Source organism: Macaca mulatta, chromosome 15 (genome assembly GCF_049350105.2).
Source record: "Macaca mulatta isolate MMU2019108-1 chromosome 15, T2T-MMU8v2.0, whole genome shotgun sequence".
Classification (NCBI taxonomy): domain Eukaryota; kingdom Metazoa; phylum Chordata; class Mammalia; order Primates; family Cercopithecidae; genus Macaca; species Macaca mulatta.
Genome location: NC_133420.1, coordinates 42045732 through 42059411, shown reverse-complemented (window position 1 = coordinate 42059411; position 13680 = coordinate 42045732). Strand labels below are relative to the sequence as shown.

General features: G+C 42.5%; 1 protein-coding gene across 1 annotated transcript in view; it reads left to right on the top strand.

Annotated features, from left to right (window-relative positions):
• The window catches only part of PAPPA (pappalysin 1), a 246345-nt gene that overhangs the window by 72422 nt on the left and 160243 nt on the right, over positions 1-13680 (top strand). Inside the window, exons 6-7 of the mRNA XM_015116970.3 lie at positions 800-921; positions 8460-8958. Coding sequence (XP_014972456.3) covers positions 800-921; positions 8460-8958 — 621 coding nt within the window. The remainder of the gene's footprint in view (positions 1-799; positions 922-8459; positions 8959-13680) is intronic.

The following is a 13680-nucleotide window of genomic DNA, read 5'->3' as shown; positions in this document are numbered from 1 at the left end:
CTCATTCCTCTCCCTTCTCCACAACTGCCTCATAAACAGATGCCAAATCTGGAAAATGAGTAGGATCCCAGAGACTGCTATGGCCAAAGGAAGATTGAATCCAGATACACAAGACACAAGTTGGTAGGGGAAGCCATCGTAATATTCCACTTCTGGGACTGGTCCCATTGAGGGATTGGCTAGCCCCTTGGAAAGCTGCTAAAATGAATTAGATGGCATGGTAGAGAAACTGCTTTTGACTGTAAAATCGAGGAGTGACTCATCCATCCACAGAATGTCAAGGCTGGAAGGTTCTTTAGCCATCGTTTAATCCAGCCCTCTTATTTTCAGATGAAGGAACCATGCCCTCTTCATATTTAATGCCTAAAACACAGGATGGTGTCTGGCACATAATAGGTACCTGATAAATATTGTAAAAGGAGTAAACTTTGAGAATGAAATGGAGCAAAAGGTTTTCTCGTAACTACATTGCAAATCTTCAGTGGAACTTTACATGCCTGATAAAATTAAAATTACCGCAGGTGGTGAGTCTTCAGCCTGTTGACTTCGTGCTGCTAAAAATCAGAGAAATGTGTACATCATCAGAACAGAGGCCACTTAGGCCCAAACAAGGTTCTTGCTGGGCAATGGGGAGGCATTTCACTTATGGTTATTTCTAGAAGCCTTGGCATATGTAGGGAGGAAAGGGGGAAACACAGATTTGCTGTGTCCTCTGCCCCATTGACTCTGGCCTAGTCCCATCAGTTGCTCATTCAACTGTTCCTAAGTCGGTGCATTTTCCCTTTCCTTGGCCTCCTAGAGAATTGGGATCAGCATGTGATCTTTGCCTGGAAGGGAGAATCCTGGTACAGTATGCTTTCAACGCCTCCTCCCCAATGCCCTGCAGCCCATCAGGACACTGGAGCCCTCGTGAAGCAGAAGGTAAGTCAGCCTTCTGGAAGCTCACTGACAGGTGGAGTGTGCAAAGAACAGGTCTTTCAATATATCTGGAGTAGTATGATTTTTATGGGTCTTTCTCATGTATCATTTCATTTGATTAACATCATCCTGCAAGGTTAGTAGTCAAGTGCTCATCCATTTGACAAACACTTTTTGAGCACCTGCACCATCCTAACATGTTCTCGTATTACAAATGAGGAAACAAAGACACTAAGATATTAAAGAGGCGCCCAAGGCCACACACCTGATACAAGCACAGTGTCTTGGGGGTATTTATATATCCTTCAGTCCCCAACTGCTTGTAGTTAGTTACAAACAAGGTCACTTTAGAGTCAATACAAATATTTTGGGGCTTCAAGGCATCAGTGGTCTTTGATTCTTCTTCTGTTATTTCTTAGACTATACAGAGCACTTTCACATGCATTGCAACTATTCCTTTTAATTTTTTCTATGTACCCTCTTTTTGATATCTATTTACCTGTAATACACTTAATGGAAGTGCCTTATGATTGCCACTGTTATGGGTTCCACCCACTATCAGACTTTTCCCTGCTCAGGAGTGTCTCACCAGCTTCCCAAGGAACCAATGATCTCTGTGCTTTCTTACATCATTATTGAAATTAAGAGAAGAATACCTTTTGCCAAACGCTTGTTGTCACTTGGCCTCAGAACCAGGCTGGCAGAGGCTCCATACTTTCCTCTTATTGTTTCATCTCCCCATCACTGGTCCTCTGGGTTGTGCACATAGACCCTGCCCCCACCCAGTCCATCTTGCTCCTCTGCAGGTCAGCTCATGCCAGCAGTCACTGAGCGAGCACACTATTACACCAGTGCATCAGAGGGAGCGGAATCAGTCTTCTCACTGAACACCAGTGAGAACTCCTCCGCTATCCTCTATATTTTTAGAAAGAAGGTTGAAAAGAAAAAGCCAGAGATAGAATAAAGCAAGGGGGAAGGATCAGAGAGGAAAGTGAAGTTGAAAAACGACGGCACCGCACTTTATTTTTTAAAGTAGCTTAAAATAAAAATGAGAGTCAAACTTGGGAAGTCTAAACAAATCCATCTGGAATGTAAAGCAAGAGGGATGTCTGGGAAAAGCCCTCAGTTCAGCCTCACAGAATCACAGGCTATCAGACCTGAGAGGGACGCCTGGGGTCATGAGGCCCGGGCTCCCCCCAAGTGCAGGAATCCCCTCTATGTGCATCCTCACTGAGGTTCCCTGGCACCTGTTCAAGCTCCAGTTTTTTAGAAAGTTCTTGAAATCTGCAATTGTAATTTTTCCACCCAAACTGAACCCACTTTGGGTTGTCACAAAGAATGTGTCTCCGCCACCTGACAACATTTTGCATACTTGCATCTAGTGAACCCGTCTCACTAGTGACCAACACAGGCACTATATGCTGGGCACTGTCTTGGGCACATGGGCAAGGCAATGTTGAGTGTCTGCTAGGGAATTCAGATAAGTAAATGGCCAATTGCCATTCAATGTGAACAGGCTTATGGTAATAGAAGTACCAAGTGGTGCTGGGGGCCCATAAGAAGAGGACTTCATTCTGAACTGGAGACTCAGTCTTCCCACGAAATATCACAACATTATTAACAAGGTGCATCTGAGAATTTGAAAAAGTTTGGTATGTTCACAGAGTGGCTGTTTTCTAAATCTAGTTCAGAGGCTTATGGGGTTCCTGGAAACTTTTATAGGGTGTCCTCAAAGTCAAAAGTATTTTCATAAAATTACGTATGACATCATTTGCTTTTTCCACTCTCATTCACTCCTGAGAGTCCAATGGAGCTATCTGATAGACACATGACATGTGATGTCATTTGTGCTCTGATAGCTAGTGGAACACACTCTTACGTATTCTTGAATTTTCAAATTTCTTGGTTTTAGTTTACAATATGGAAACTACTAATAGATATAACCTGCATAAGCAAAAGTTCAGTAAGGCTGTAAGAGTTTAAGTAGGTTCAGAACATGTAAAACAAGGTGGAGGTGGCAGAGGTAAGACTCTAGGTGAGATGGATAATGGCCAGGTGAGGAAGGGTTTGGATTCACACCGAGGGCAATGAGAAAACCACGTGCCTTAGGGCATGATATATGGTATGACTTGGGTGTCGTAAAGATTGTTCAGGCTGCTGTGTGAAGAAGAGATCAAGAGAATTTGGTTGCTGGAGGAAGGGAAGCAGCAAGGTGGTTGTTGCCAAAATCCAGCTGAGGAATGATGGTGGGCTGGTGAGGTCGGTGGCTGTGAGAATGGAGAAAAGTTTATGGGGTTGAGAGGTACTTGGAAGGTAGAATTAGCAAGATTCTCCCCTGAGATGTCTCTGGCTAAAATTATCTTGCTTTGTTCTACCACTTGTTTGAATAAAATTATTTCCAGACATCTCCCCACACCTACATCCAACGCGACTATTAGTTGGTGAAGTTTGCTCCTAGTTTGTTCCTGACCTTCTTAAAGCATAATATGCAGAATGGAGTTCAACTGGAGGCACTGAGGTCTCTGGTTCCCTGAGCCAATTCGGAGCTCCAAGGAAACTCAGCAGCCCCGGGTTTTCCTCCTATGTAAATTTAGTACATGTGGGCCAGGAAAAGACACTGTTCTTTTTTTAGAGCATCCTATTACAGTCTCTGTGATCCTTTTGGCTCAGACCCTTTTAATATCCTTGAAGAAATAAACTTTTCCATGAGCCAAACTCTGCAATTTATTCCTCAACTCATTCTCATCCTATTTATCTTTGCATGTTTAAGTTTTTGGACTTCCCAAACTAACTTAAAACACCCAAATTCATGAGCAATGCCAGACATATCTGTAGGATTGGGGAAAAAACATGGGGAGTGCAGGGGAGAGAAAGGAGGAGGATTGGATCATGGTCTCAGACCTACTATTGATGTACTCTGTGCCCTTGAGTGAGTCACATAGCTTCTCTGAAAATGGCATTGTATCCGCAGAATGAAAAGTTCAACTATAATGTGTCCCTTCCAGCTCTAATATTCCATGGAGCTGTAACTTCTTTTCATATAATCCCATATTAACTAGCAGAAGACTCTTCATTTGACAAATCTTTATTGGAAATCTGCTGCATTTCATTAACTTCATTTCAAAGAAGGTAAATACAGTCATAGAACTGTTTGCCTTTGTTCATAGACAGTGGTTGTGCTCCTACCTCTTGAGTAAAAACTGTATTTCATACATAAATATTTTTGAGATATTTGATGCCATGTTATATCTGTAGCCTATAAATTAGATAAATATAAATTTCTTGATCTGACTGACTCAAATCCCAGTTAAGATCACTTATGCAAGTATTAAATAGATCCCAAGTGTTGGGTTTTCCATGAGAGATTAGCACATGGCACTAACTGTTTTCATTTTTTCTCATTTGTGTGTTTTCTCTATTTTTCTGCCCAGAATATTTCAGGTGTTCTTAACTATTCACCTGGAAAAAAGCTTGGCAGCAAGTTTTTATAACTATATTTGTGTCAACAGCTGCAGTGTGTATATACATAGATATATAATGGGTGCCTGTATGGTGTTTCACAAATGTAAATGTAGATCAGCATGAGTATGTATAAATATATATGTCTATACACATATATGACCTTATTTTTAGTGGACAACTTATATAAATATGTAATTTTTCATTTAATCACCATATATACAAAAGAATATCTATTAATAATGAAGTAACAGGGCTTCTGCGCTTATTTCTCTTTTCTTCTTTATTCTTTTCTCCACTTTCACACTTCCTCCTCCCCTTTCCTTATCTCCTTCCTTCCCTTCTCTCTTTGCTTCTTTTCTTCAGCTCCTGTCCTTACCTTGCAACTACATGTCCAATCAATCTACCAGCTGTGTTCATTTTTCCTCCTTTGGAATTCTGACTTGCCATCTCCTTGCATGCTTTTTTGCAGTTCATGTATTGTCTGCATTAGTCCAGTACTCTCCTAACTGGTCTCACAAGACTAAAAGCTCCCTGAGAACAGAGATCATGTTGGCAAACTTATTCTCTTGGAGCCTAGCCTACCTCTGGACACACACCTGGCACTGAATAGTTACTTTTTGAATAAATGGAATGAATGGGTGGATGGATGGATGGATGGATGGATGGATGGATGGATGGATGGGTGGATGGATGGATGGATGGTGTCTGTGTCTCTAAACAGTGTTTTTTCTTTTATTTACTTACTTTCTTTTTTTTTCTTTTCTTTTTCTTTTTTTTTTTTGAGATGGAGTTTCACTCTTGTTGCCCAGGTTGGAGTGCAGTGGTGTGATGTCGGCTCATTGCAACCTCTGCCTCACAGGTTCAAGCGATTCTCCTGCCTCAGCCTCCCAAGCAGCTGGGGTTACAGGCATGTGCCACCACACCCAGCTAATTTTGTATTTTTAATAGAGACAGGGTTTCACTATGTTGGTCAGGCTGGTCTCGAACTCCTGACCTCAAGTGATCTGCCCGCCTCGGCCTCCCAAAGTGCTGGGGTTACAGGCGTGAGCCACCACACCAGGCCAACAGTGGTTTTCCTAAAAGGCAACTCTGATGTCACTCAGTTGCTTAAAATTTCTCAGTAGCTCTTCATCTATTTCAGTATAAAGTTCAGTTTCCTTAATGTGGTATACAAACCACTTCACAATCTTGATTCTACTTAGCTTACCAGCCTCAGCATTTGTGGCTCTACTATTGTACTCAAAACCATAGTAACCTTAACTGACACTCTCTCCCAACTGTTTTCATGCTTGGAATACCTCCTCTTACCAATATTTTCCTTGTTAATACCTCCCTACTTTCCAGGACAGAACTAATATATTTATGAGAATCTATTAATGATCTCATCCTATTCGAGGTTTACAGCAACCCTGAGGTAGGTAACATTACAGTAGGTAACACAGTAAGAAACCCTATAACTGATATTTTAACCCAACTTTCATTCCTTCAAAGCCTGGCACACTGCCTGGACCAACAATATCATATTCTACTCCCTGCCAGGGAATTTCTGAACCATCTGAGTCTCAGTTTCCTCTTCTGTAAAATGAATTTCATAAGACCTGCGTCACAGACTTAGTGCCAGCGTAAAAAGACCTGAGGCGTGTAATGTCCTTGGCACAGTGCCTGCACATTGAGGATGGGCAACTCGTGAAGGCTGGCATTATTAATGAGGTTGCTGCTTTGGTTATGGTTACACTCAGTGCCTCTAGGGACTCTTTTTTACATCTAAGGGTTTGTCTCTAATAACCAGACAACCACAAGCTTTGCTAAGATTTCTACTCCTGTTTACTTGCTTGAGTATAATGACCAGACTCACCTTCCTGTCCTTTGGAAGCATTTGGTTCCTCTGTTGATTAACAAGAAACTAGGGAGGAAGGATGAGCCAGGCAGATTTGTCATCTTTGCTCTCCTGTGGCTTCCCACCACTGACAGTCATTTTCTCCAAGGAAGGGAGAAAGATTACTTTATCCCTTGCCAGTTGCAGGAGAAAGCCCATGGAGGGGTGGAATGTTCACCTGGCACCCACCATCAGGAAGCATGCCTTAATGTTCCATGCTGTAACTTTTAACTCGATGTTAACCGGATAGAAGGTCCTTCCTTTAACAAATATGTATTGAGCATCCACTATGTGAATTCTCTATGGACCAGGCGCACTGTATTAAGCAAAAGCTGCATGGCATTGAGTGAAACAGTGCTCTTTGATAGAGACAAAATGACAACGATTTTGTCTTACAGGATTTTGATGACAATCAGATGAGTTAACTAATGACTGGGAGATGTGTTTCATATACTGTAATGTGCTGCCTTCAATGAAGTTGACTGAATGAATAAGTGATACATGTGTGTCAACGTCCCACAAAGTTAAGAGAGTCAGGAACTCAGTGGGTTGGAAAGTAGACAAGAAGAAAGGCTTCAGCTAGGTGGGGAGTCCTACTTGTGTTTTTCCCCTAAACTACAGGTTGCTTTGAGCCAGCAGTTGCTGCAAATAATGAATGAAACTAGCCAAGGAGAGATAGAGGAAATCTTGTAATTAAATCCATCTTTTCTTGCTCTGATGCATTATATCTAAGAAGCCTTTGTGTATTTGCTCACACCTCCTTCTCTTTTCCTCTTCTCTTCTCCATCTCTACTTGGTGGCTTCTCTCTTTTCTTAGCTAAGCAGAGGCAAGGAGGTTAGAGGCATTTACAGCCTTCACTGGCATAGTTTTTTCACTCCAAATAACTTTCTAGTGTTGACATTATAGTGATTCCTGTTACCCTGAAACATTACCACAAAGCATTTTTAAGCAAAGATCTTTTTTTTTTTTTTTCCTTATTTGCTTCAGAAATGTCCAGGGTCACCACCACCCTCCCAACAAACCACTGATACTGAAGAAAAAAAGAATGTGCCTAGGTGGGCATGGGGACACATGCCTATATTCCAGCTACTCAGGAGGCTGAGGCAGGGGGATTCAAGCCTGCAATGAGCTACAATCAGACCATTCCACTGCAGCCTGAGCAATAGAGCAGGACTCTGTCTCTTAATTTTTTTTTAAGGTGGCTAGTTGGACAACTTGAGGTCCTTCATCTTACCATCTGGTCTGTCTCTCTCATGAGGCTCCCTTAAACAAATTAGAGCCAGTCACTACATTGAGTCCTGGTTCTTTTTCTCAGTAGTGCAAGGAAGAGCTCTCTGGGAGTCTAGATGTGATCTCAGCAGAGAAAAATTCAGAAGTCGCTGCAGGCTGAGATCAGTGGGGATGAGGCATCATCTCCCTAGGGAAAGAGGAGAAGAATCCCTCCTTCTTTCTCCCTGCTCCTCACCCAACCCTCCCCTTCCTGAGTCAGACAGAACAGAGCGCAGAGAAGCTCAGTGGTATGGAATGACCGCATGTAGAGAAGGGGAGGAGGAGAGATAAGAGGGCTCCAAGGCTGCCTTCCAGCTCTGTTGTTCATGGTTCTAGACAGTTTCCTCCCAGGTCCTCAGTCTGCAGGGTGGATGCTATTTATGCTCACATATTCTTTGCTGGTCAGGGGGTGGGGTTAGGATTTCTGTCATTCCAAGTAGGTTTTACCAATGGCAGTAACACCACAAGGATTCTAATTTATTCTAGAGTTCCCTGCATCCAATAGGGACAAGAACAAAGAATGCAGATTCCAAAATGAAACAAAACTTGGTTCCAATGCTGACCTTTACACTTCAAGTTGTATGAACCTGATCGATTCACTCTATATTTGGAGCCTTTACTTCTTTTCATCTTAGGCAGCACAGCCTCCTAAGTGGAAGATGAGGAAGGAAAGTTTGAACATTGACTCAGTAATCAGATGAAAGCAGTTTGACTGAATGTCTGGTGATTCCTCTGAAATCTGTATTGCAGGGGTGCGGATGAGATGGATGCTGTGTGTATAGCAGATTCACCAAGACACCAAGAACCTTCCTCTCCTTTTCCCCTCTGTCTAAGTTCTAGTCAGGCTGGTTTCTCCTGGGGTCCACAGGAAACTCTAAGGATCAGAATAAAGCTCTTTCTTCAAGAACTCATTCCCTCATCTCTTCTGCGTAGGTCATCCTGATGTTGAACAGCCCTGTAAGTCCAGTGTCCGCACCTGGAGCCCAAATTCAGCTGTCAACCCACACACAGTTCCTCCAGCCTGCCCTGAGCCTCAAGGCTGCTACCTCGAGCTGGAATTCCTCTACCCGTTGGTCCCTGAGTCTCTGACCATTTGGGTGACCTTTGTCTCCACTGACTGGGACTCCAGTGGAGCTGTCAATGACATCAAACTGTTGACTGTCAGTGGGAAGAACATCTCCCTGGGTCCTCAGAATGTCTTCTGTGACATCCCACTGACCATCAGGCTCCAGGACGTGGGCGAGGAGGTGTACGGCATCCAGATCTACACGCTGGACGAGCACCTAGAGATCGATGCTGCCATGTTGACCTCCACTGCAGATACCCCACTTTGTCTACAGTGTAAGCCCCTGCAGTATAAGGTGGTCCGGGACCCTCCTCTCCAGGTGGATGTGGCCTCCATCCTACATCTCAATAGGAAATTCATAGACATGTAAGTGCACTCTCTGAATAGGGAGTTTATTAAGTGGGTGGGTTGTGGAGAAACGTGAGGCAGGTCAGAGAGGCCTGGACAGGAAAGGGAAGGTTCATCACAGCCAAGACTCATTCTATGGATTGTAACCCATCATTGGGTGTAGATTTGTCTTAACATGGCAGAGTTGATATCATGGGAGGAGCAATGGGAAAGGGACCACTAGACCTGGATTTAGTGACAAATCTGATGTGTGACCTTAAGCCTCATAAGCCTTTCTTAATTTTAGTCATTCCAATAGTAAATGAAGGAGGTTGGATGAGAGTAGCAGTGAGAAAATCATTTATTACTAATGAAAGTAGAAGAACTGAAGTTTGTGAATGATTTTCTTTTTATATTAAATTAAAGACAATTTATGCATTTTGATTGCTTTTTCAGTGGGTGAATCAGGGGTGAAGTTATAGTAGATTGACTGGGGGTTGGGCACAGTCCTAGGTATTTGCACAAAAATTGTGCTGGAAAGTGAACATCAACTTTAACAGCGTTTTTGTCTTGTTTCCTGAGGCAGAACAGTGGTTCAAACCCACTTGATCCTTAAGGCCTTTGCAGCTTTGGGTTTCTGTCACTGTTTTTGGATGCTCACTGCTCTTATGTGAAGTAGTACTTGTCTTTCATACTCACCTCTCAGCCGGGGAGGTGGCTCACACCTGTTATCCCAACATTTTGGGAAGCCGAGGCAGGTGGGTCACCTGAGGTCAGGAGTTTAAGACCAGCCTGGCTAACATGGTGAAACCCTGTCTCTACTAATGATACAAAAAAATTAGCTGGGTGTGGTGATGTATGCCTGTAATCCCAGCTACTCGGGAGGCTGAGGCAGGAGGATCGCTTGAACCCAGGAGGCAGAGGTTGCAGTGAGCCGAGATCACGCCATTGCACTCCAGCCTGGGCAACAAGAGTGAAACTCCATCTCAAAAAAAAAAAAAAAAAAAAATTATTCACTTCTCAAGTCACCTCTCTATTACTTCTTCCCCAAACATCCTCAGAATTTCTGTCTTAGGAGGAAGACCATCTTATAATGAAGCCATTGGTGCTTTTCCTGTGTACTAGAAAATGGGCTAAGTTCTTTGCATCTTTTACTCATTCCATCCTCTCCACAACCACAGCCGTACTATTCTTATTTTACAAAGAAGAAAACTGGGGCTTAGAGATGTGAAGTCACTCATCCAAGATCACACAGTTAGGAAGTGGTGAAGGTAATGATTGGAATTTCGTTCTGACTTCTAAGCCAGTGCACTCAACTGATGCTCAATTAAAGATATGATTCCAACTTCTGTTTTAATCTACAAAAAGGATAGAGTCTTCGCCATCTAATTTGGGTGTCAATGGTTTCTATAGGCCTTTTGTGGCTCTTTATTTGGTTCTAAAATAATGTAAGACAATCTCCGCTCTGTCTACTTGAAAATATTCACTAAGCCAATCATTAATGGAAACCAAGTTCTAGAGGAAACTTTTAATCTTTTTAAAGGGCAGAACCACTTTCAAACACTTTACCAGCACTTCCTTTTACATACTAGCAATTAATGTGCACATCACAGGCAAACTCTTTCTAATTCATTGAATCAAAGATGAGGAACAGCTGTTTAAGAACTCAGAACGAGCACTTGGTTTGTGTTTGAGAATGTACTTAAAATTTAAAGGATAGTCCTGCCTTAAAAATATTCCATAACCCTGTCTCTTCCATCTCCTCACTTGTCTAGAGTGGTAGAGTTCTATAATATGCTTCCACTTAAACTTTCTTTATAAAGCAATGGAGGGAAGAAATAATAGATGTTTTAAAATCTCAGTTTAAACTCAGCTTTCATTTTTTTTGCCTCAAGTTATGAGCCTGTGAGAGCTGCCATGGGTTGATAAGTGTGAAATGGTGAAAATTAAACTGAATAAATGAAAGCACCCTTAGTGATTTAGCTTAGTTCTATTCTCAGCTAAATCTCAGCTAAATCACTAACTGCCTCTACCCTCTTAGGTGAGTCACTTGTCCTTTCTAGTCTTCCGATGCCTCAACTTGGCATGCAGGAGGTTGCACTAGATTAGTTCTTCTCTTTTTTTTCTTTCCAAGACAGAGCCTTGCACTCTCACCCAGGTTGGAGTGCAGTGGTGCGATCTTGGCTCACTGCAACCTCTACCCACCAGGTATAAGCAATTCTCCTGCCTCAGCCTCCTGAGCAGCTGGGATTACAGGCACGCATCACCACGCTGGGCTAATTTTTGTGTTTTTAGTAGAGATGGGGTTTCACCGGGTTGGCCAGTCTGGTCTGAGAGCTCAACTCGTGATCTGCCTGCCTCGGCCTCCCAAAGTGCTGGGATTACAGGCTTGAGCCACTGTGCCTGGCCAGTTCTTCTCAATTTGGATTGCACATTTAAAAACTGGGACATTTAAAAATTGCCTGGGTCTCCCTTGTATCCCATTTCCACTCTCTATCCCCTCAGATATTTATTTAATGGTTAAGAATAAGTCCTGACCATTAGAACTTTTAAAATCTCATAAGGTGATTATAATTTGCAACCAAGTTTAAAAACCAGTGCAGTAAAACAAGTTCTCAAAGTGTGGCCCCAGACCCACGGCATTAGTATCACCTGGGAACTGAGAAAGGCCAGGCTCTCAGGCCCCAGTCTAGCCTAGTGAATCAGAAACTCTGAGTGCAGGGCCTCTCCAGGTAATTTGGATGCTAGTTAAAGTTTAATAGCCACTGCTCTAAATTGTCTCCAAGGTCCAGGAATCTCCAAGTTCTCTTTCACTCATGCAACTACTTGCTCAATTCACAAATATGTACTGAGAACATTCTATATGCCAGATTCTGCACTGGAAACAGTATTAGGATGACTCAGACCAGTCCCTTTCCTAAAGGCACGCAAACTTAAGTGCTGAACTCCTACCTACTTTGTAAAAGTGCTACATACTATGCCAAATCATCAGTATTGAGGTCGACACTCTTACGCACAATTTGTTCTTTCATTCACTCTCCAAATATTTCTTTAGTCCCTACTATGTGACAGGCACAAGGGCTAGACTGAGGCTTTCATTGGCCTTCCTCTTGTACTCTTTTGTGTTTCAAGGAGTTTATTGGAGATCTGGGCTGGGCTGGGCTGGACTTCCTGACCTGAATATTCTCTGAGGCTGAAAAAAGAGAAACACATCCTTCCAAATCAACCTACCATTTCAACTCCTTTATCTCTTGGTAATTTGAGTTCTGAACCCCACCACAAATACCTCTTTGTGTGTGTATGTGTGTGTATGTGTATTTTGCTGCTTTCACATTTTTTCCATATCAAATAAATTGGCTCTTATACAAGTTCTATATAAAGACTGTTTTGGAGAAAAAGAGGAGAGGGAAAAAATGCTTTCTTTTTCTTTCCTGACTCAACCCATTACATGATTCCCTTTGACCTTTGTCTTCATTTTTTTTCTCTCAACAAAAATATTTATTCTTTCTGTTATCTACACTGGAGATAGTTTCCCAAGGTATGGCAGTGATGAAGAGAGAGTCTTCTGTGCTTACCCCATGGAAACTTCTAGTAGACTGATTACTTTTGGCCAGGACCAGAAAGAAATGTGGAACATCTCCATCTCCCTTAAGTGGAAACCCCTCTATTGAATGAGAAATGCCACTATCAGAAGAAAGGGGACCAGTGCCAACTCTGCTACAAACTCATCATATGACACAAAGACACACCACATCACCTATTTGGACCTCAGTTTCCATATCTGTACAATGAGAGGACAACACATTAAGCCCTTCTCTGTGGGCAGACACAGAGAAGTGTCTGGGGTTACAGGTGATTCATATACTTTTTTGTAGTAAAAGGAATTCAATAGGGATTATCTGTAAGAATCAGTACCCAGAGGAAACCTCACTGGTTCTGGATGCCCTTCTGAAATGTGGACCACAATAATAATGACAACCTTTACTAAGTATTTCCTCTGCTTTAAGTGCCTTACAGACACTTCTGAGGTAGGTGAAAAAGCTTAAACTCAGAGAAGTGATTAAACTAACCTCATACAGCTAGTAATGGCATAGACAGGCCTCAAACCTAAGTCTAATTCCAAATTTCACCTTCCTAACCGCTACTCACACTACCTCCTACTGCAGTAATGTAAAGGCAGAATTTTAGAGCCGAGAAATGCATCCGATCTGGTCAAAGCTCTAAATATAGCAAGCGGAAGACAGGCTTACAAGTCAGAGGCCACTAGTCCACAGTCAGTCCCTGTGGCCCACCCTTGATGTCTTGGTGTCCAATAACACAAGTTACACAGGCAGTTCTTTATGCTTCTGGCTGGGAAGAAATAACAGCGAAGCATCTTTTTCTCCACTTGGCTGTCAAGTGCTTCTGTACTGAGCACTGTGCTCCTTGGCCTATATGAAATCTTCAGATTTCTCCAAGAAGTAAATACTCTGGGCAAAACTAAGAAAGAAAAGTATAAAGCAAACCAGGAACAGTGAAAAGTAGCTCACTCTCGTTATCCATCTACTCGTTGGTCTGTCTCATTCATCCATCACTTCATGAAACAAATATTCACTGGGTATCTATTAGGCACTATGCACTATGTTAAGAAATGGTGATCCAGTGGTGCTGAAAACTCAAGGTGCTCACAGTCTATGGGAAAAGAGAGGCACAGGCAAGCAGTGCCATTGCAGTAAAATAATATTCTGATGAAAGAAACAGAAACACAGAGTCAGAGGTTTC